The sequence below is a fragment of the Mytilus galloprovincialis genome, chromosome 1 (assembly GCF_965363235.1).
Source record: "Mytilus galloprovincialis chromosome 1, xbMytGall1.hap1.1, whole genome shotgun sequence".
Taxonomy (NCBI): Eukaryota; Metazoa; Mollusca; class Bivalvia; order Mytilida; family Mytilidae; genus Mytilus; species Mytilus galloprovincialis.
Window position 1 is genome coordinate 90,823,916 of NC_134838.1, and position 23,396 is coordinate 90,847,311.

The 23,396-nt window shown below is 31.0% G+C and overlaps 1 protein-coding gene across 5 annotated transcripts in view; it reads left to right on the forward strand.

The window, feature by feature from the left end:
• The window catches only part of LOC143044444 (transformation/transcription domain-associated protein-like), a 68,454-nt gene extending 51,399 nt beyond the window's left edge, over nucleotides 1-17,055 (forward strand). For 3 of the 5 annotated variants that reach the window (XM_076216470.1, XM_076216496.1, XM_076216487.1), the window contains exons 67-90: nucleotides 123-214; nucleotides 474-609; nucleotides 799-903; nucleotides 1,673-1,768; nucleotides 2,457-2,575; nucleotides 4,210-4,327; nucleotides 6,407-6,522; nucleotides 6,792-6,903; nucleotides 7,201-7,415; nucleotides 7,681-7,869; nucleotides 8,133-8,281; nucleotides 8,673-8,804; nucleotides 9,281-9,456; nucleotides 9,794-9,893; nucleotides 10,082-10,289; nucleotides 10,704-10,793; nucleotides 11,649-11,742; nucleotides 12,224-12,331; nucleotides 12,544-12,768; nucleotides 13,275-13,490; nucleotides 13,795-13,936; nucleotides 14,454-14,650; nucleotides 14,932-15,037; nucleotides 15,413-17,055. In XM_076216470.1, the coding sequence (XP_076072585.1) occupies nucleotides 123-214; nucleotides 474-609; nucleotides 799-903; nucleotides 1,673-1,768; nucleotides 2,457-2,575; nucleotides 4,210-4,327; nucleotides 6,407-6,522; nucleotides 6,792-6,903; nucleotides 7,201-7,415; nucleotides 7,681-7,869; nucleotides 8,133-8,281; nucleotides 8,673-8,804; nucleotides 9,281-9,456; nucleotides 9,794-9,893; nucleotides 10,082-10,289; nucleotides 10,704-10,793; nucleotides 11,649-11,742; nucleotides 12,224-12,331; nucleotides 12,544-12,768; nucleotides 13,275-13,490; nucleotides 13,795-13,936; nucleotides 14,454-14,650; nucleotides 14,932-15,037; nucleotides 15,413-15,522 (3,351 nt within the window). In that variant the 3' untranslated portion in view covers nucleotides 15,523-17,055. The remainder of the gene's footprint in view (nucleotides 1-122; nucleotides 215-473; nucleotides 610-798; nucleotides 904-1,672; nucleotides 1,769-2,456; nucleotides 2,576-4,209; nucleotides 4,328-6,406; nucleotides 6,523-6,791; nucleotides 6,904-7,200; nucleotides 7,416-7,680; nucleotides 7,870-8,132; nucleotides 8,282-8,672; nucleotides 8,805-9,280; nucleotides 9,457-9,793; nucleotides 9,894-10,081; nucleotides 10,290-10,703; nucleotides 10,794-11,648; nucleotides 11,743-12,223; nucleotides 12,332-12,543; nucleotides 12,769-13,274; nucleotides 13,491-13,794; nucleotides 13,937-14,453; nucleotides 14,651-14,931; nucleotides 15,038-15,412) is intronic. The other 2 variants (XM_076216478.1, XM_076216504.1) reach the window with 1 other exon arrangement.
• Nucleotides 17,056-23,396: the final 6,341 nt, after the last annotated feature.

The following is a 23,396-nucleotide window of genomic DNA, read 5'->3' on the forward strand; positions in this document are numbered from 1 at the left end:
GATGTAAACAATGTAGTTTATCAAAACTGTATCTTACTTGATGACATGCATGTTATCACATGCACAAAGAATTACTGAAAATTGATTATTGAATACAGTTCAACATGTTTTATATTATATAGGCTATGTCAAAGGCTCGTCAGGATCATAATTCAGGCCCAGCATCACCTTCTGTATTACAGGAATACAGACTCTGGGAGGAACACTGGATAAGGTTGGTTGCAAAATATAGATTAAGTAATATATTATCTGTAAAAGTCACTCGTGTTTTGAAAATTTCTGTGATGAAATCTTTTCATTCTATATTTGCTATTTCTTGTACAACTGATCTTAAATGGTCATATATAATTTGCTGACATATTATATTACATATATATGACAGTCTAATTTTGTATTGTTCTGTTCTGTTCTGCTATTACCTTATAATATCTTACAACAACTGTCATATTTATATATGTGTTTTTATCATCCAGATGCTCTAAAGAGTTGAACCAATGGGACCTAATGTTAGAGTATGCCAACTCTAAAGGAAACACCAATCCTCATCTAGTGTTAGAAAGTGCTTGGAGAGTTCCTAACTGGGCTCTGATGAAGGATGCTTTGTCTCAGGTATTGTCAAGATAATTTATACATGTATATAATATCAAATCTACAGCCTTTGCTGGTATTAGTCTAAGAAATTATTAGTATAATTGATTCGCATGTTATTTATTTGTCATGTTGATTTTGGTTTATTATTGGGATATTAATATTTAAAAAAAGGAAGTATCAACTCAATTTCGATTTTTATTTTTGTAGGTTGAATTAAGCTGTCCTAAGGAATTAGCGTGGAAAGTAAACTTGTTCAGAGGATATATAGCTATCTGTCAACCTGAAGAGCACCATCTTAACATGGTAACCATGGTATAGACACATATATACACTAGATGTGTCATTTTTTGTTATGCCCCACCTACGACAGTAGAGGGGCATTATGTTTTCTGGTCTGTGCGTCCGTCCGTTCATTCGTCCGTTCGTTCGTTCATCTGTTCGTCCATCTGTCCCGCTTCAGGTTAAAGTTTTTGGTCAAGGTAGTTTTTGATGAAGCTGAAGTCCAATCAACTTGAAACTTAGTACACTTGTTGCTTATGATATGATCTTTCTAATTTTAAAGCCAAATTAGACTTTTGACCCCAATTTCATGATCCACTGAACATAGAATATGAAAGTGGGAGTTTCATGTTCAAGTTTTCGGTCAAGGTAGTTTTTGATGAAGTTGATTTCCAATCAACTTGAAACTTAATACACATGTTCCCTATGGTATGATCTTTCTACTTTTAATGCCAAGTTAGATTTTTTACCGAATTTCACGGTCCATTGAACACAAATGATAGCGCGAGTGGGGCATCCGTGTACTTTGGACACACTCTCTAAAAAAGGAATAATATTATTTGTGCTCAAATTGCACAAATGGCTAGTGAGCTTTTGCTATATATATGTATGTTTTTTTGTTTTTTTAAATTTTTGCTAATGATTATTGTTCAGTAAAGTTTCACTGTAGCAGTATTTCAGGACTAAACAAAGCTATCAAAACATGCATAAGGTAATACTTACTTGAACCATTTTTTCTCCACATATCATACCAGTATGAAAAAGATGTAGATTTTAAAATGAATTATTATTTATTGTATAGATTGAGAGATTAGTGGAAGTATCAAGCCAGTTAGCTATCAAGGAATGGAGACGCCTACCAAATATTGTATCACATATTCATGTACCACTACTGCAGGTATAGCTATATTCATTAAGCAGCCTTTTATGTAATTAATGCCTAGGAATAGACGTGGCATATATATGAAAATAATGGGATTTCATTTCTCTCAGAAATACCTATTTCAGTTTTGGGAGAAAGATAATCAGTTGACAAAAAAAAAAAAAAACCACTGGAATTTGTATAAATTTTCATGTTTTTATGTACCAGTACATACCACGTTAATAACAACAAAGTCATATACAGTTCTGATGTTGATTATTCTGTCACTGTATTTTCCTAAAATCCAATTGTTGTTTCAACTTTTTTCTTTTTATGCCTGTAAAAATCTAGCTTAATAATTTGAACAAACACTTTGATGGAGCAATTTTTCCGAATGACGTTCTTCTCACAGAGTTATGGCCTTTGAATTTATCTTCATGCTTTGGCTTTTGGGTGGTCTTGATGTATCAAGTTCTTGAAATTTCGCAATTTTCACAGGAAACCAGTTGATTATTTGTTTTGTGAAGAGTAGTTAATTGCATGTACAAATGGTAACTCGCAAAATAGTTCTGAATCAATAATGATATTTGTATATTATAGGCAGCACAACAGATAATGAATCAATAATGATATGTGTATATTATAGGCAGCACAACAGATAATGGAATCAATAATGATATTTGTATATTATAGGCAGCACAATAATGATATTTGTATATTATAGGCAGCACAACAGATAATGGAGCTACAAGAGGCTGCCCAGATTAACCAAGGACTACAACCAGCTAACATCAACAGGGGTTCTAGTCTACATGATATGAAGGCTATTGTGAAAACATGGAGGTAAAAATACTTTTTCACAAGTTGCAGTGTTGCTATAGGTTTTTTTTTTTATACCAAATTTTCCTAACTGCCTTCTTTGTCTATGAAAGAATACCGGTATATCTTTTTTTTTATCTCTGGATTCTTAAATGAAAAAAATTATAATGTTAAATTTTGCTTTCTTATCTTCTTATTGGGCCGTTAGTTAGGTGATACAATTTTATTATGATACTCTAACATAAATAACACCAATGATATTAAATGACTTATCCTACTGGGAGATATTGTAAAATGTTTTATATTATTATAGAAATAGATAACCTATGATATCAGATGATCTGTCACACTGGAGAGATATATTTAGATGTGTTTTATGTTATTATAGAAATAGATTACCGATGGTATTGTAGGATTTAATAATGTCCCCAATGAAATAGTGTCCACGGGACATTATTTCCTAGAAAATACGGTCTCAGGACAATATTTACTTATTTATATGTGTCCTGGACACATTTTTCTATGAAAAACTGTCCTCAGGTATGAAAAAGTGTCCCTGAAAGTGGACATATTTCAATACTATACTTCAGTGATAAGATGTCCACCTTATTATTCCTTACATGTTCTATAATTTCAACATCTTGATGCATTCAATAAACTTAAACACATTCTAAACCCCATCCCTGAACTTGTTTGTCATATTGGAGTCTTCATTAAACAGTCTTTAGAACTGAGGGAGTCAGACCCGTGTCAGGCAAGGTTATGATGGTGTTTTTAATATACATTTATAATTGAACTCTTAATGTTCTATTATTCTATATATTGTATTGTATTATATTGAATTTCATTGTATTGCATTGTATTACATTGTATTTCATTGTATTGCATTGTATTGTATAAAATTATTGTTTGATTGTATTGCTTGACCCTTATGGGTGTAATTTTGCAATAAAGATTATTATAAGTGTTATAATGTTTCGAAGTAATTTTACTAACTGTCTTGTTAAAACCAAGATAGCATCAACTTTCATCATGACATATGAATAAAACAGTATCTAGCTTGTCACAGTGTACCACTAGTTTTTCCACATTTTCTTTTGCCTTCTTGTCATAGTACATATAGTACATTTTTTCAAATTTAATTTTAAATTTTTCACATTTCCTTTTTATAGTTCTTCTTTTATTTAGATTTGTATTATCAGGATATTTCTAATATTAACTTATATAGTTGTAAATTTCTCTGTATTCCTTTCCATCCATTTTTTATTTTGTTTATATTAATCAATTTCTAATTAAACTTTCTTATTTTATTAAAATTCAAGCATAATAAACATTTTAATGACCTTTGTATTACTTCCCTTGGAGGACATAATTTGTTAATAATAGTAGGATTTGATAATGTCCTCTATTTCATAACATTCTGTAGTCAATATTTCATAACATTCTGTAGTCAAGTGGACACTATTTCATAGATATTGCTATGACAATCTGTCCACTTAGGGGACAATATTCCATGGCAATGGACATTATTAAATACCTAAATTCTAGGAAATAGTGTCCATCTGGACACTATTTCCCAGGACACTATTTTGCCTTACAGATGACCTCTCACACTGGGGAGACATATTTTGATATTTATTTGTTTTATATTTTTACAGAAATAGATTACCGATGATATCCGATGACCTGTCACACTGGGGAGATATTTTTGCTTGGAGACAACATCATTATCAGTTCATTGTTAATCACTATGATTCACATGCTCAACAAGATCCAGTAAGTACTACAAATTTGTGTTAAGTGTTCAATAAATAAGAAATATTTAGCTAAAATTTGAAAACAATGGTAGATTCATTTTATATTCTTTTCTAATTACTTTTCAAACATGTTTCATTATTATACAATATTTTGATTGGCTAACAGCAATCTCAAGTTATTCTGAAATCAACCTTAATTTTCAAATGAAATGTAACATTCAAATGACACTAGCTTCCACAATAAAGTGCACAGGTAAATAAAAGAAAAACTTGATAGAAGTCTTGTTTTCATGATCCTATAAAAAAATGTAATTACAAGTATTCAACACTTCTTTTAGGAATTTTATAGGGTCGTAAAAACGTTAACCGTGCATACTTTTTTCGAATAAAGCGCTTCTGGGCTTCATACAAAATATTCTTGGGTCAACGCTTTTACACCCAAATAAATTTTCAAAAGAAGTATTCAATTCTTTAATGATTGTATAGAATATACAGTTAAAGGGGCACTAGCTGCCAAATTCATGGTCACCGATTTGACTCAAATTCTCATATTTGATTTATAACAATGTAAAACACTTATCCAAACTATCAAAAGTCTAAAATAAACAGTTTACAGAGCATGGGGTAAATAATATGAAGGTTCGTTTCGTGTGTATTTTAGTCCAGACGCCATCTAATTAACTATCGATTTGACCTCAGATGACCATATAAGCGATGTAAACATAAATAAAGTTATGAATAGATTAAACCAACATGTGCAATTGGATTTTTAAAGGTCTGTTTGATTTTTAACCGGATTTTTGTGACAAAAATGTCGGTTATTGATTTGGGGATGTACGGCGGGCGGGCGGGTGGGCGGGCGTCAATCAAATGTTGTCCGTGCATTAACTCATGAACCGTTCAACCAAAGCTTTTAAAATTTTAATATGTTATTACTGACAACTATATGAAGGTCAAGTTCAATAATGGCGATTTTGACTTTTACCGTTCAGGAGTTATGGTTCTTGAAAGAGTGAAAAATGGAGTTTTCAGTCGTGTCCGTGCATTTACGCATGAACTGTTCTACCAAAGCTTCCCAAATTTTAATATGTTGTTACTGATGACAGAATGGAGGTCAAGTTCAATAATGACGATTTTGACTTTTACCGTTCAGGTTCTTGAAAGATTAAAAAATGGTGTTTCCCGTCGTGTCCGTGCATTTTCTCATGAACCATTTAACCAAAGCTTTTGAAATTTTAATATGTTGTTACTGATGACAAAATAGAGGTCAAGTTCAATAAGGACGATTTTGACTTATACCGTTCAGGAGTTATGGTTCTTGAAAGATCGTAAAATGGCGTTTCCATTCACGTTGTTGCATTTACTCATGAACCTTTCAATCTAAGCTTTTCAAATTTTAATATGTTGATACTGATGACAAAATGGAGGTCAAATTTGATATTGACGATTTTCACTTTCACCATTCATCAGTAATGGTTCTTGTGATATTGCCAGGACACAAATAAATGTTAATAAATCCGGTTTGCTGTCGTTGTGACAGCCTCTTGTATTTTTTAGATTAAAAATATATGTTTCTCATTGTTTTTAACCGTAAAAGAATGATTTTATGTAGATCGAATCAGTAATTTACCGTAATTTACCGTAGTTTCACTTTCATTGTTGACATTCTTTTTCTTTAAATAGCCAGTACACGTACAATGCATGCGTTTTCGATCTCTAGCTAGGGGTTAAATTGAAGTTCACATTAATGAGGTCGAGTTATTCACTTGCAAATGAATAATTAATTATCCATGTTTCTTAGCTTAATTTGACAAAATTGAACCATTTTGGCTGCTAAAAGCGAATTATTATTTCACTATTTCACTTTCATTATTGATTGAACACAAAAATTCTTACCTTAGATTTTTTATATATCTCGTAGCTAGTGCCCCTTTAATAGGTGAAACTTTCTTTAAATTTTACATTAAAATTTGTGAGAAAAAGACTTAAGAGTTTACATCGAATTTTGAAACTAGGAATTAACATTATTTTTCAAAACTTTGTTGTTTGGACTTATCATTTGTCAAACTATTCAGAAACATGTGATATTTTTCTACAGCAAAACAGTAACCATTCCATGTTAGGAGTCCATGCTTCAGCACAAGCTATCAACCATTTTGGGAAGATTGCCAGAAAACATAATTTAACAGGAGTTTGTTTAGATTCACTCAGCAGGTATGTTAATTACTTATATAATATAGGTATAATTTATCAGTGTGTAGATTGAATTGATTGTCTCCTCCCCTAAATAGATATTGGTTGTACTTAATAAATGATCTTTTATATTACTGATCTTTCAACACCCCTATATGTAAATGTAAGTTAGTAACAAGCTAAGACGTAAGCTCGTGTCAACATAAATCTAGTTCTGTATTTAAAAGAATTATCTTTTTTTAGAAAATACCCTGTAAAATATTTATTCAGATGATATATCTACATTTCAGAATCCATACCATTCCTAGTGTGCCAATTGTAGATTGTTTCCAGAAGATTAGACAACAAGTAAAGTGTTATCTACAAATGTCAGGTACCATGGGCAAAAGTGAACTGAATGAGGTATGTAAATAGCTAATAGATATTAATTACAAGGAACATTAAAATGAAGTATTTTTAATACTTGTAAGGTAGTTCTGCTTTATTTTTAACCATATACAAAACTATGAACTGCTTTTACTTAAACTTTTTAACAAGGCCTATGAGAATGCCTGAATAAGTGAAATCCTTATATAGAAATATATTTTTGAAAATATTTTCTATATTAAGATTTGTACAATTAATGACAATTTCAGTAATTTACTTACAAGCATTCTCTAGAAAATATTTAGAACATCTAATATGTCTCATTTTTTTCAGGGACTTGAAGTGATAGAATCAACAAACTTGAAGTATTTTACCAAAGAATTTACAGCAGAGTTTTATGCTCTGAAGGGCATGTTCCTTGCTCAGATTGGACGATCAGATGATGCTAACAAAGCCTTCTCTGCTGCAGTACAGATGCACGACACATTAGTAAAGGCATGGGCTCTGTGGGGAGATTACTTAGAAACTGTCTTTACCAGAGATAGCAAGTAAGTAGAACCAATCTTGGTCACTGTTTTGAACATGGAACAAAAAGCAGGAACATAAAGTTTGGTTCAGTTTCATTATGCGTCTTTATGTAGTCATTTCATAAGATTTCAATATTACTCATTTAATAAATATCTGATATAAGTACATGAACAAGGATTGATTTAAATATATTTCTTTTAGCAATAAAGTTCTGAATTTTGTATCTTGTCTCCAGTGACAGATATATGCTCACAATAATATATAAAGTATGTGGTTCTCTTGTAGACAACTAAACCTTGGTGTATCTGCTATAACCTGTTTTCTCCATGCTTGTCGTCACCAGAATGAAAGCAAGTCAAGGAAGTATTTAGCCAAAGTTCTGTGGCTTCTGACATATGATGATGAAAAGTCAACGTTAGCTGAGGCTGTAGATAAATATTGTGTGGGAGTGCCTCCAATTCAATGGCTTCCCTGGTAAGCATTACATTATTTTCTCAGAGTATCAGAATGTTTATTAGTTTATTTAGATTATGGATTTAATAAAAATGTTATTGATGTGTATTATCTTTCTGTGTATTTAACGATGCATTTAACATCCCCAATCGTATTTTTTAAACATAATTGCTTTTGTAAGAAATGAAAATGTGATTACAATTTGAAAATGAAAAAAAAATTGACAAGTTATAATATTAAAGAAGTTTCCTAAAGTAAGCTCACATATATATTTTTTTTTTAAGGATACCTCAGTTGCTCACTTGTTTGGTTAGAAGTGAAGGACGTTTGATTATGAACCTTTTGAGCCAAGTTGGACGCATGTATCCTCAGGCAGTCTACTTTCCCATCAGAACCTTGTATCTGACACTGAAAATAGAACAAAGGGAGAGACGTAAGTAATTATAAAGAAATGTTCTTTGAACCAACTCAAAACTTGCAATTTCTTATTGGACAGTTTGTTTTTTTCTAAAAATATTCAAAGAACGGAATCATAGATATCTATATTTGTATATTTATTTAGGAAAAAACTGGCATTTTATTACAAGTTATTAATTCTAAGCCTGTTTTTGAGAAAATTAACCAATTCATGTTATTGAACTTATGATTTCATTTAAACATTTTAACTACTTTTTGTTTTATTGTTGCAGAATTTAAATGTTCCGGTATGCTTGTTTTTCACTTTTTTTTTGTCAACAATTATTTTTTTACTACATGTATTATGTTTTGATATTAGTTAGGTAGTTCAAGCACAATTGATTGTATCAATATCATTTATCTTGAAGACAAAACTACAGATAATGGTCAAGGACGACCTGCAACTACTACTGCAGGTCAGAGTTCAACCTCTGCTGCAACAGTTTCTACATCAATATCCTTGAGTACACCTACAACTCCAGAGCCAACCATGTCTTCAAGTAAATAATATCTAATTATATTTAGTTTAAGTTAAACAAAATCCCTTATTTTAAAGATAGTTGCTGCCTTTGATATGAATAAAAGGTGATTTGGTCATATCTGAATTAAACATCAACATAACAGCAATAAAACCAATACATCTCTAAGGCATAAACAGTTGACTAAACATTTATCTAGCTGATTTTAGGTCATGTCAGGTGAATGAAAACTACTAGTTACTTCAAAAAACCTGTGTCATCAACAGCCAATTCTTAATGAACAGAAGAAAACTAGAATATTTTAAAAGATGTAAAATGTTGTTGAGTAGGGAAAAAAAAAAAACAATTTGATAGATGTAAATTGTGCTTCTTTAGTTATCTAAAAGTTTATTTGTTTGTAATATTTTGTAGCATTGGATTAATCTATAGTTAAATTTATAAATATTTTAATATATCAATTATAAATATTTAATATATGAATTCTAATATTTTGTCAGGTGACACATCTGATTCATCATTATCTTCACAAGGAAAGCAGCCAGGACAGTCTCTAACTGGTGATGCTGGACCAATCAGGGCACCTGCTCCTATGTGGAGGTGTAGTAAAATCATGCACATGCAGAGGGAGCTACATCCTACTATCCTTAACTCACTGGAGGGAATTGTTGACCAGGTATTGTACTGTTACACTGCTCAGGGGAATCTTTGTCTACAGAAGCATCAAAATATGAAAGGGAAACTTTAATAAGAGAAATATTAAGCTATGTAAAGAACATTTTGTTTTCTTTCTAGAGAGATAAAAAAGTAACAAGGAAATATGTAAAATATTTGTAATAAAACTATGTTAACCTTGGATTTTTCTGAATGAAAAAATAAGATGACACAAAGGGAGGTAATAAAATTCATACAGGTTGAATAAGGAAAGACACCATCATTGCCTTTTGCTCTTTATTTTGTTTAGGATTTTGCTTTAAGATTGATATACTAACAAGTTGTTAACTTATTTACAGATGGTATGGTTTAGAGAAAATTGGTATGAAGAAGTTCTGAGGCAGTTGAAACAAGGATTAGCCAAATGTTATGCTGTAGCCTTTGAAAACAGAGGAGCAGGTTTGTTTCTTCATTTTATTTTGCAATGTTAACTTCATGGTATTTTAATGCATTAATTATGTCGATTGAGGAAAGGAATATACACAAAGGTTTAGTTTGTCAGGAACTTTTAATGAATAAAAAAAAACCTACTGGTCTATATATCATGTTAAAACACATTTAATAGTAAAACAATGTTTACATTGTAGTTGCTGATGCTACAATCACTCCACACACATTGAACTTTGTGAAGAAATTAGTGAGTACATTTGGTGTTGGGATAGAAAATGTGTCAAGTGTAACTACAACATTCTCCAGTGCAGCTTCAGAGAGCCTAGCAAGGAGAGCACAGGCTACAGCACAGGATCCAGTCTTCCAGAAAATGAAGAGCCAGTTCACTACTGACTTTGATTTTAGGTATTTATTTCTAGTAGAATGAGTGAAATTTGCAAAATAAACTTATCATTAAGATTTTTTTTAATTACATGCTTTCCACTCTCAGGATGTAATCTAAACTTGACAGTAGCTTTGCAAATAGTTCTAAAAAGTTGCCATTTCTAAAAGTAAAATCTTACATGTATATAGTGGCTGTATTAAAAGCTTTATAAATACTCCTTCTAAAAACTTATCAGATTTACAAATATCTTCTTGAAAAATAGATAATGATGTTATTTAATATGAATTATGCACATAGAACATGCAGTTGTGTATACACATATGATGTGGTATGATTGTCAGTGAGACAACTTTCCACCAAATTTTTTTTTTCACCAAACCAAGCCTATCAAAGTAAAGATAGTGTATATATTTATGAATTTGATTTATTTCCAGTGTCCCTGGATCTACAAAACTTCACAATTTGATTAACAAACTGAAGAAATGGATCAAAATTTTAGAAGCCAAAACAAAACTTCTTCCAAAGTAAGTACTGTCTATGAAGGTATTAATTAATACAACACATGTTTTATTTATTCTTCTTTAAAATGTTATCGTAGTTAAATGTTATTATAATTATACAATGATGGACTTTTGATTCTCATCTCTTTAGATTTAGCATAAGTTGTTGTTAGTAGTTTTAATAATTAAGAAGATTTGGTATGAGTGCTAATGAGACAAATCTCCATCCATTTGACAATGTATAAAAATAAAACAACTATAGGTCAAAGTACAGCCTTTAACAGGAAGCCTTGGCTCACACCTAACAGCAAGCTATGAAGGACACAAAAGTTACTAGTGTTAAACAATTTAGACAGGAAAACCAATGATCTATTGTATATAACAAAGGAGAACGAGGAACACATATGAAGCACACCAACTACTGACATGACCTGATACCTTATATAGAACTGTCACAGTTTGTTCTGTAATAATGCTTGCTCTTGTATTAATTAGAAGTAAAGAGATCAATCTTATCAGGATAATAAACTTGGTTGTACTCCAGTGTTGTCAATATTTACTAGAATGCTGGTTGTTGATGAAAGGGGCTGGAATTAAGTTTATACTTATGAGAGAAAAATGTGGGTTTAATTAATATATCAGTTTTCATGCTAAAATGTGAGTAGCATCATGTAGTGTGAAACAATATTTGCATTCTCGTTTATTTCCGAAAAATGTATTGAAATATGAATATGTACCAGATTTTAATATAGAAAATAGAAATAAGTCATCTCAGATTAGATATTTTGTGAATTACACTCATCGATGATATAGTGTACTAATATATCTTTCTATGGAACTACATTGTTATACATAATAGAACTTATGTTACATTTTCAGATCTTTCTTGATTGAAGAAAAATGCAGATTTCTAAGTAATTTTTCACAACACACTGCTGAGGTAGAGCTACCTGGTGAATTCCTCCTTCCAAAGGTAAACAGCTACAGATATTGGAAATCACTTTCAAAATTATTTTTTTTATGCATCAATAGTAGCTTTTTAAAGGAAATGTGAGATAACTGTTATTGTTAGTGAGACCCATAAGTCAATGTAAATAGTCTCATAAAGGTTACCTTAGGGTCAAGAGATTACATTTAATTGACTATGGGGTTAATCATATTGATCCTATGTACTTTGATGACAAGATGGAGAAGAAAATACCATTGGGGCAAAGCACCACTGTATACTAATTGTTGTTGTAATTGCATGGGTACTACTAAACTACATTTAGTGAAAATAAAGAAAAACAATCAATCATGACTTTTACTTTTTATAGTATTATGCATAGACATGGATTATTTATTTGTCAACATGTATAGAAATCATCTTGCTAATATATGAAATAATGACTTGTATTTTATCAATCTTGATCCTCCGTGACTTTTAATTAATTCTTCTGTACATTTTTTTACAGCATAGTCATTATTATGTAAGAATAGCCAGATTCATGCCACGTGTAGAAATAGTACAGAAACACAACACTGCTGCTAGACGACTTTATATCAGAGGACATAATGGCAAGGTAAATCATTATGAAGATACTTAAGACTTGGTTTATTTTATTGTAAAGTCAGAGTAAGATTTAACTGATTCATGAAATGTTAATTTTTTAAGTCTAAATTGTAATCAGATTTTTAGATGTTTTTAAAGAGGAGTGATGATATGTCATAGAAATTATGCAAGTAAAATCTTAAGTGTGATTGTTATAGTATATTCTTTTACTATGTTTTACAGATTTATCCATACTTAGTGGTGAATGATGCATGTCTGACAGAATCTAGAAGAGAAGAAAGAGTTCTACAGTTACTTAGAATGCTGAATCATTTCCTGACGAAACAGAAGGAAACGTCTAGACGATTGCTGTATTTCACTGTACCAAGAGTTGTAGCCATTTCACCACAGATGAGACTGGTAGAAGATAATCCTGCATCTGTATCTCTGTTGGATGTTTACAAACAGGTAATCAAACATTTGTATTAGCAAACAGGTAATGGGAGACCTTTGTTTCTACAAAATGTATTTTGATAGGCATTCTGGAAGGTGTGTATTGTTTAAATTATCATAAAAGGAAGATCAGCATCCATGTCCCTGTATCATTTATGTATGAATCCCTGTAAGTTGCATAAAAAATAAGGTTCAAAAGGATGCTGTAATTCACCGTCCCAAGAGTTATATCCATTTCACTACAGATGAGACTGGTAGAAGAAAATCTTGCATCTGTTACTCTATCAGATGTTTACAAATAGTTAATCAAACATTTGTATTTGTATGTGAACATGTAAGAAGGTATCATTGTCCCTGTAGAATGGATATGAAAGGGTATTCCGGTAGCTGTGTCCAGATTAAATACAAACATGACATGTAAGTCTACATCCATGTCCCTGTATGATGTATAAATCTGATTTTTGTGTTGTTATATGATTATCATTGTCCCTATAAATACCAATATTACTATTATTTTGCAGAGATGTGCTAAAAGAGGAATAGAACACGACTCCCCAATAGCTCGTTATTATGAACGGTTAGCAACAGTTCAGGCTAGAGGTTCACAGGCTAGCCATCAGGTTCTAAGAGATGTGTTGAAGGAGGTCCAGAACAACATGGTACCTAGAGGTTTACTGAAGGAATGGGCAGTTCATACCTTCTTGACGGCTACAGACTACTGGACATTTAGAAAAACAGTAAGTCTTTTCTTAAATAATTATGATTGACATACATGATGAGCAACTGCACTGTTCTTTTAATATGAGAAAAATGTTGAACTGTTGACATTTCAAGAAACTAATAGCTTTATTTTACCATGTCTAAAGTTAACATTCTTAGTAACTATATTTCCACGCAAAGTTGAATTTTGCTTTGACACAATTTGTCTAGTGCATTTATCATCATTGAAATACAATTACTTTTTAATGAATTAGATCAAGAGCCAAATAGTAGTTTTGTCATCATACAAAAAGGTAATTTATTCTGTTTTATTTTCTCTAGTTGACACTACATCTAGCATTGATGGGCTTTGCAGAGTTTGTGCTCCATCTGACCCGTATGAACCCTGATATGATGTACCTTCACCAGGACTGTGGTTACCTCAATATCTCATACTTCAAATTTGACATAGATGATCAAACAGGTAAATAGATATACACAGAAAATAGGTCATTTCATGTTATTTTAAAACTTTTAAAAAAAGAAACAAATTGATAATTTTAATGCAAATATAAATGATTTGATTGGTCAGCAAAATGTGCATGTTTTTTTGTTTGAATAATATTTTATTTTCAAAAGTGCACAAAATACAATTATACAATAAAAATACAGGGATTAAAAAAAAGTAGAACTTATACAATATTTTATTTTCAAAAGTGCAATATATATAATTATACAATAGAAATACGGGGATTCGGAAAAAAAAAGAACTTATATAAATCCATTTCCTGCATGTTGTGTGGTGGAATCATCATAGTAAAACTAATATATGTCAAACAACAGCTTTTTAGTCAGAAAAACATTTCTCATAGATTTTGAATTTGAAAGACTCCTATCTATTAATAAAATAATATAGTACGCAAATAAATTGTTGGATATTTTATGCAAGGTAATTCTGGTCAAATTCAGTTAAAAAGAATTTTTTTCCTTTATTATTTTAGGAGAGCTTGATGCCAATAGACCAGTTCCTTTCAGATTGACACCTAACATTGCTGAGTTCCTTACAACAATAGGGGTGATAGGGCCCCTTACAGCATCAATGGTGGCAGCTGCTAGATGTTTGGTGCAACCACAATATAAATTACCAAGTTTTCTGAAAGCTATCCTCAGAGATGAATATATAACTTGGCATAAAAAGGTAGATAAGAAATTATTCACATGCAAATTGGAAATGGAAAAATAAAGACTCGAATAGGATTTGATGGAGGGAAGTTCAAATTTATGATCTGAGAAACTAAATTTATAACATTTGTTTTTAAATCTCAGTGCAGATTTCCTCCCAATTCTACTTTTATTCATTGAAATAGTTGATTAACATGTAAATTATTAGGGAATAGTAAGACATGAGTGTGTTGGAATTTTTCAGGAAGCCCTGTTTTGAATAAATTTTATACTATAGTTATGGTAACCTATTTTCAGAAACAGGAAGAATTACAACCAGGGGCAGAACCTACTGATATGGAGGGAGAACAGCTAATAACCATGGTGAATAAAGCAGTATCAGCTATCACAACAAGACTTCATAGTAAGTGGTTACTATTAGATATATTTTAATGTTGCCTTTAGTATATCAATATAGTTTCTACCACTGTATTGAGTGTGATACGATATTTCTCCATTTTTAGATATTTTTATTTATTTTTTAAATTTAAAATGCTATTTAAGCAGAGTAGTTTAAATATTTAAAATCTCTCTCAAGGTATATCATATTGCATGAGATTTTGTGGTATTATGATTTTCTCTTATTATTTTATATGTTGTTATATAAGCGGTGCAAACAGCATGAAAACTGATGCTAACGGCAATCCTGAACTTATAGTGTCATCATTTGATACACCATATCCTATTTTTTCTTTTATATATGAAGAACATTCTGATTAATGACATTTTTTATTTCTAGATTTAGCAACATTTGAAGGAGCAGAGAGTAGAGTCAGTACATTAGTAGCAGCAGCAAACAGCCATGATAATTTATGTAGGATGGACCCTGCCTGGCATCCATGGTTATAAGAACTTGATAGAGCTAATATTATTGACCAGGAATTGATATTCTTGTAGAATGAAATTTACTATTTGATTAAATGATGTAGCTAGCTGAAGAAACCCATCAGCATGATAGCTGTCGTAGATTGGAGAAAGCTTGAAAACATTGTTTTTATCATGAACTTACACATAATTTTTTATGGTCAAGCTAATTCAGGAATACATATTACAATTGATACTGTATGGTTCGTGGGCCAGATTTCATATCCTGCTGTAATTGTTAAATAACACATTGTATAATAGAAAACATCATTTCATATCTTTAGTGTTTAATATTGTGTTCAATGTGTAAATAGATACCTTATTTAAACTTACGGTCAATTAACAATTTGAAACACAGATTTCAGTTTTGTCAGTCTATGAACTTTCTTCTCTGACTAACATTTTTAAGCCAATCAACATTTACTTTGCAAAGCACAGATTTTAAATATGTGGATAATTGTATTACAAAAGGTCTGAATCTCTTTGATTGGATTGTAATGGTTGTTAATGTGGATACTTGATATACATTATTGTTATGGCAAATGTTCACATCTGAACAGAAATATTCTTTTTCAAAATGTGAGTTAGGCATTTTACGTAAATAGTGTTTTAAAAAATTTATTATTTAGTTAAAATGTATGTTAATGATCTGATCAACTTTTGTTTATCGTGAATGAAGTATACTTAAAATGATGATTGTAACAAAAACATCAATATAATTTGATTATAGATATCTAGGATTATGGAAAAAGCATGTATGTATATATTTGTGTTTGTAAATAACAACATTTTAATGTTAACTTTTATAAGGCATACATCAATTAAATTATTAAGTTTTCATCACATATATATTCAAAGTCAGTTATGCATAGTACATTTTTTCATTTGTATATTAATCATATTTGTTTTGAAGAAAGGTGTGGATATTTTTCCAGTCACCCTGTTTGCATAGAAACTGTTCTTTATGTATATATACTATTAAGATGATATGAAATGTTTTTGAATGTGATATCTTACAAAAGTAATTTTCCTTTAAAAGGTGATGCAATTTTGATATGTGAATGAATTTATAATTATTTGATTCTTAGAAAGTATCATGCTAGAGAAATAGGTCATATGTTTTGAATAAGTAATTACTGATAATTTCATATTGACCAAACTTGAATATCAATTGATAAATCTTTGTTGAAAGCTTTTTCATTAAGAAGCTTTTTTTTATTTAACTTTTATCAATCAAGTATTTCAAAAGCAGATTATAAATTTTTAAAGGGTCTTTAAATGTAAAATGGATCAATATTTAAATTTTGTATTTTTTAGGCAGCTCCTTTTGGAAAAAAGACATCTGTTTTAATATGAACAATACGCTATAGAAATGGAATCTGCAAATAAATGAATAAATTAAGAAACTTTATGCTATAAATATCCCTGTGTCTAGGTATAAATACATTTGGACTATATATTGGTTCAATGTAAATCCTGTTCACTTTGATGCAATAAAATATCAAAATGAAAAATTTATGTTATATTTTATCTGTTTTTCTTTATTCATTTTCATGGAAAATAACAATTGACTGCTTAGCTCAGCTGTGTTCAATTACCAAGTGTCTACATAGTAATATATCTGTTAAGTACCTAAAATACTAACAACACAAATATCTGAAACAACTTTCAACAGATATGGTCATAGATATAAGAAGATGTGGTATGAGACAACTCTCCATCCAAGTCACAATGACCATTTACTAAATAAAGGCAACAGTAGTACACTGCTGTTCAATAGTCATAAACAGATTAAGCAAAAACAAACGAAGGCCACAAAACAAAACCGAAGAAAACACATCAACTATAAGATGAAAACAATGGAATAAAAGTAAAACTGTATTGCTACATAAAAAACTTTGGGTCAATTAAGGTGACAGTAGTTTACCCATGTTAAAATTTTGTATGTCAATAAGAAAGAGACAAACCAAAGTAACAGAGAGAATATGAGGAAATCTCATAAACTTCAAAAGGAGGAAGACCAGTTGTGTTGACAGGCTAACTTTGCCTAAGGAAATTGCAGCTTAAGTGTCTCTCCAAACTCATACTATATCAACTGAAAGGTATAATTCAAATTTTTCATTGTAGTCTAAGAAGTAGCAAACAGATTATTTAAAAAAAATCATTGCTATAATGGAAACATGTTTAAAATAAATTTTAATCATTAAGGCCTGAAAGAACAAGGTTATCTTTAAAAAATAAATTGATTCTTTATATAAGGAAAAGCATACATTGACAATCGATTTCTCAAATTCCCTAGGAAAAAATATTCATTGCAGAATCCTGACCAACTATTCAAAATTGATTTTGTCATCACTTTGCATTTGGCAGAACTAATTCTTTGATGGAAATTCGGAAATTGCCCCCAACTTTTTTTATACGACCGCAAAAATTTTAGCGATCGTATAATGGGATGATGTCGACTGGGTCGTCTTCTGAAGACACATTTAGTGTCCGGACAATAACTTTAGTTTAAGTAAATTGATCTCTATGAAATTTTATAAAAAGGTTCAATACCTCAAAAGGAAGGTTGGGATTGATTTTGGGGATGATGATCCCTACCGTTTTGGAATTAGGGGCCAAAAAAGGGACCCAACACAAGCATTTTTCGACTTTCAGGATATCAACTAGTGTATAAGCATTTCAATTGCTCTGAAATTGTACTATCAATGTTTAATACCATGTGTAGAAGGTTTGAATTTATTTTGGGGGTTATGGTTCAAACCATCAAGGAATTGGGGACAAAAAAGGGTAAAACAAGGGTTATTCTGGTCAAAGGACAATTAAATTTTTTTTAAAGCAGTGAAGGGGAGGTCATCCAATTAAAATTTAAAGAACACTGTTAAATGTATGTTTGATTACTTGATTACCTCCCTTACACTGCAGGGCACCTGGTTTCATCATGAACCGTTAAAATATCTTTTATAATGGATTGATTTTATAAATTACTGAATTCTCATGCAATACTGTTAAGAACGTATTTCAAAATGACCATACATATTTAGTCGTACACACTCATCATAGATACCAGTTTAAAAATTATGTACACCAGAAACATGTTTTTTTATTATGAAATTTATAAAAAAAACCTAAAAAAGGCCAAATAAAGTGCATTGGCAGTTTAAGAGCATTGAGAACATGAAATTCTGAAATGTTTTGCCAAATACAGCTATGGTAAACTTTTCCTTTGCATTTTTCAAAACTCTCAAGTGAACAGGTAAGTTCAATTTCACAGTCATGTCTTGTTTTAATTGTTGAAAGATTGGAACAAGGTGGTCATTTCAAGATAAAATTGGAATCATATCCTCTAAAATGCCAATTGCATTGACAAAAACATACTTTAGTAAACATAAAAACTTTTGATTTTTCTACGCTATATACTACTATTCCCCATGCTCAGTTGAAAGATCGACTTCACCATCTCATAAAACAGAGCTTTTTCTATAAAAATGGGAATCGTAGATACAAATTTCTTGTTTTGGGTTACAATAATTCATATTTTGTGAAGAATCACACTGAATCTTCCAGAAAATATACTGAAGATGATATTATCAAAATGCTGGACTTTTTGATCGACAATATATTAGTTGAGTTTGGAGGATTTATATTTCAACAGACAGTCGGTATTCCAATGGGTACTAATTGTGCACCCCTGCTGGATGAGTTGTTTTTGTACTCATATGAAGCAGAATTCATTCAGAACCTTCTAAAAGACAAAAAAAAAAGCACCTTGCGAAATTCTTTAATTTTACTTTCCGATATATTGATGATATTCTATCATTGAATAACCCATATTTCAGCCAATACCTACATCTCATATATCCCAGTCAACTTGAAATTAAGGATATTACTGATACTAGAAGGACTGCTTCAAACCTTGATCTTTTCCTCAATATTAACGTAGATGGACGACTTCACACGAAAATCTATGATAAACGGGACGATTTCAACTTCCCAATTATCAATTTCCTATTTCTCAGCAGTAACATACCCTCTGCCCCTTCGTATGGTGTTTACATATCACAATTGATACGTTATTCTCGTGCTTGTTCACACTATACGGACTTCATATACAGGAGTGTGCTCCTTACGCAGAAACTGCGACAACAAAGTTATGAGGAGGACAGATTAAAATTGACACTCCGTAAATTTTATGGACATCATCACGAATTGGTGGATCCATACGATGTGTCTTTGACCAAACTAGCTAAGGACATTTTTACCACATGGTAGATTGTGGTTTGTCATTATGTCGTCTAATCTTTTAATTAGCAAACGTGACTTATTCCCGATTGTGACTGTTTTGCTGAGTGTGAATTCGCATTACTATAAGACGTGTTACGGTACTTGTCTATCCCAAATTCATGTATTTAGTTTAAATGTTTAATGTTATATTTGTAATTCTCATCGGATTTGTCAAATGTGTTGACGTCTTTTCTATTATACTTATGTGTTATGGTAAAGAAAATTAATCACCAATAGATTCAAAACAAACCGGACATAGCTTTATAATATAGTTAATTGCTACCTTAGTTTGTTATTAATAAGTATTGAAATGTGCATTGTTATTAAATGCAATATCAGTATTTAGTTCAAATATAATCTTAAATCAATCCTAATTCTATCTTATTCATTCAAATGTGACTCATTTTTCATTTTTTGATGATCTGTTTTCCAAATTCAAATGACGTCATTTTTTTGTCATTTTTTTACAATTTCAAATATGACGTCACTTGGCGTTGAGATTTAAACTTATTTGGATGTGTCTACATTTAGTGTTGCAAATGTCTGGTTATGTAATATATTTCAGTTGTTTCCTGTAATTAGTTAATACTTCAGTTTTATCCTGTACATCTTTTGTATAGTAATTTTATAAATTTACTGTTTGCAAAAGTATAAATTATTCTAAATAATAGGGATGTTCTGGTAACTAACAGAAAACCCTGGCCGTTTTTGGCACAACTTTTTTTATCTTTTGGTCCTCGATGCTGTTCGACTTTGTGCTTGTTTCGGCTTTCAAACTTTTGTATCTGGGCGTCACTAGTAGATCTTGTGTGGACAAAATGCACTTCTGGCGTATTAAAATTTTGAACTTGTTGCCTTTTGTTGGCTGTTGTTCGTGAGTTTCTTTGTCAATTGTGTTCTCCAATTTATCTATATTGTAGTCTTGTGGTGTTGAGTTGTCATTTTAATGTTATATTTCACATGGCTATAAAAGAGGGAGGTTTGGTATGCCACAAAACCAGGTTCAACCCACCATTTTTTTCCTTTAAAAATGTCCTGTACCAAGTCATGAATATGGCCATTGTTATATTATAGTTCGTTTCTGTGTGTGTTACATTTTAAAGTTGCGTCGTTTGTTTTCTCTTATTTTTTAGTGTAAATTCACATTGCGATAAGACGTGTCACGGTACGTGTCTATCCCAAATTCATGTATTTGGTTTTGATGTTATATTTGTTATTCTCGTGGGATTTTGTCTGATGCTTGGTCCGTTTCTGTGTGTGTTACATTGTAGTGTTGTGTCGTTGTTCTCCTCTTATATTTAATGCGTTTTCCTCAGTTTTAGTTTGTTACCCCGCTTTTGTTTTTTGTCCATGGATTTATGAGTTTGAACAGCGGTAAACTACTGTTGCCTTTATTTAGTTAACGTAGTTAAGTAGACACTTTATTACACAGCTCAACACTCAATTCTGGATCACAATATTGTAAGGTGTTTAATAGTTCTGAAAATAAGTTACAAAATCTATGAAAAACTTTACAAATACAGATATATTTAGTGAGACTATATTTTACTTCTAATATCAAAGCAACAATCATTTGTTATAACATGTATTCAATAAATAAGAATACAATTATCAGTGATTCACTTGAAACAGTAAGTAAAATGGCAAAACACTTAACCTGTAATACAATTTTGTATTTATACACCATAACTTTGCATTTAACATTATACGGAGTTTGTACATTTGAATACAGGAAGTTTTTATTTTCGTTATAAAGATAGTTCTTACATTCTAATAAGTTATGTTGTTATTTTTTCATGTTGAAAAAGATGTTTTCTATGCATCTTTCTAGTACATGAAATTTAATATTTTAAATGTCGGAAATGATTACATTTCTATGTTAATCGTGAAATAAGGGAAAATAAATATATTGCGAACATTTTACCCTGAACAGTACAATACACCATTCTTTGAAGCTCCCCTTCCCAAACATGTAAAATCATAATTGACAATGTTAAGATGAAAGAAGATCCAAAAAATTTGTTCATCTTCCAAAATGGACTTATTAAAAGAATATGCCTCACAAAATGAAAATATTACTATCTTTTAATACTGTACTGCAAAGAAAATACGGACATAGTTTGATTAATATTTGCCGTAATAAAGTTTTGGAAACTATTTTAAATTAAGGAAAATAGCTTCCTCATGTACAACTTATTCTTTATGTTCCTTTTGGTTTGATACTTTCCTCAACATTTGTATTTGATTTTACATATTCAAATAGTTTGGCCTCTAGCACCTAAAGAGACATTAATTGTCGAAATGTGCATCTGGTAAATTTAACAAATTTGGTAGGGGCAACAGTGAAAAGATGCATGCATCCTGTCTACGAACAAAAGTCTCGGATAATGAACAATTCCAATCAATGTCACATTGCAAATACGATATAAATTAACTCATTATAGATACCAGGATTGTAAGTGTGTCTTTTACAGGTCCGATACTTACTTAAATATTATTTATCATGTGCTTATAAAATTGGAAATATAATAATAAAGTTACTGACAAACAAGAGAATATTTGTCTGAAACATAATTATGCAAAGTGAAGACAAAAAGGTTAATATAACATTGCAGGTTCCTGTTACAGTCTCTTTTTTACGACTCGAAGCTTGTAGCAACATTCCAGCAGCGCCTGAATACGGAGTATATATCTCCCAATTGATACGATATTCCCGGGCTTGTATTTCCTATCTTAATTTCCTTGATAGAGAATTGCTTCTCACAAAGAAGATATTAAACCAAGAGTTCCAAATGTTGAAGTTGAAATCATCCCTTCGTAAATTTTAGGGACGCAATCATGAGTTGGTTTACCATTATGGAATAACCTTTTCACAGATGATATCGGATATGTTCCTTATGTCGTAACTACAATACCTTTCCCTTTTCACGAATGTGACCTACAGAGTTATACTATTTACCGGATTTGTTATAACATAGCAACTCGACGGGTGCCACATGTGGAACAGGATCTGCTTACCCTTCCGGAGCACCTGAGATCACCCCAAGTTTTTGGTGGGGTTCGTGTTGCTTAGTCTTTAGTTTCTATGTTGCCTTTTTATTTTTAGTCATGGCGTTGTCAGTTTATTTTCTATCTATGAATTTGACTCTCCCTCTGGTATCTTTCGTCTCTGTTTTCTTTTGTAAATATCGTAAAAGTGGTATTTGTTTTTAACTTGCTTGACTTGTTAGGTGGCCAGTCACCGAGTATTAAGTTCATCACTTGAAATGTGCGTTAGATCGGCATACTAACTTTAATTAATATTTCATCAGTTTAAAGAAATGTCTAGAACTTAGAAAAGAAGGACTGACGCATTTGTATTCACCACCTGATATAACAAAGGATTTGTATGGTGAGACCATGCAAATCCTTGATATAACCATGTGTAATAAGGTATCCGTGTGGAAACTGCTTTTCTGGCAAAGAACTGGATTTTTCTCTTTTCTTTGATATATTTGAAAACTGCAATCTGATATTTCTAAAATAAGAGTTTCTTCCTAGTATAGATATTAATTCATTTCTAAGGCATAATAATC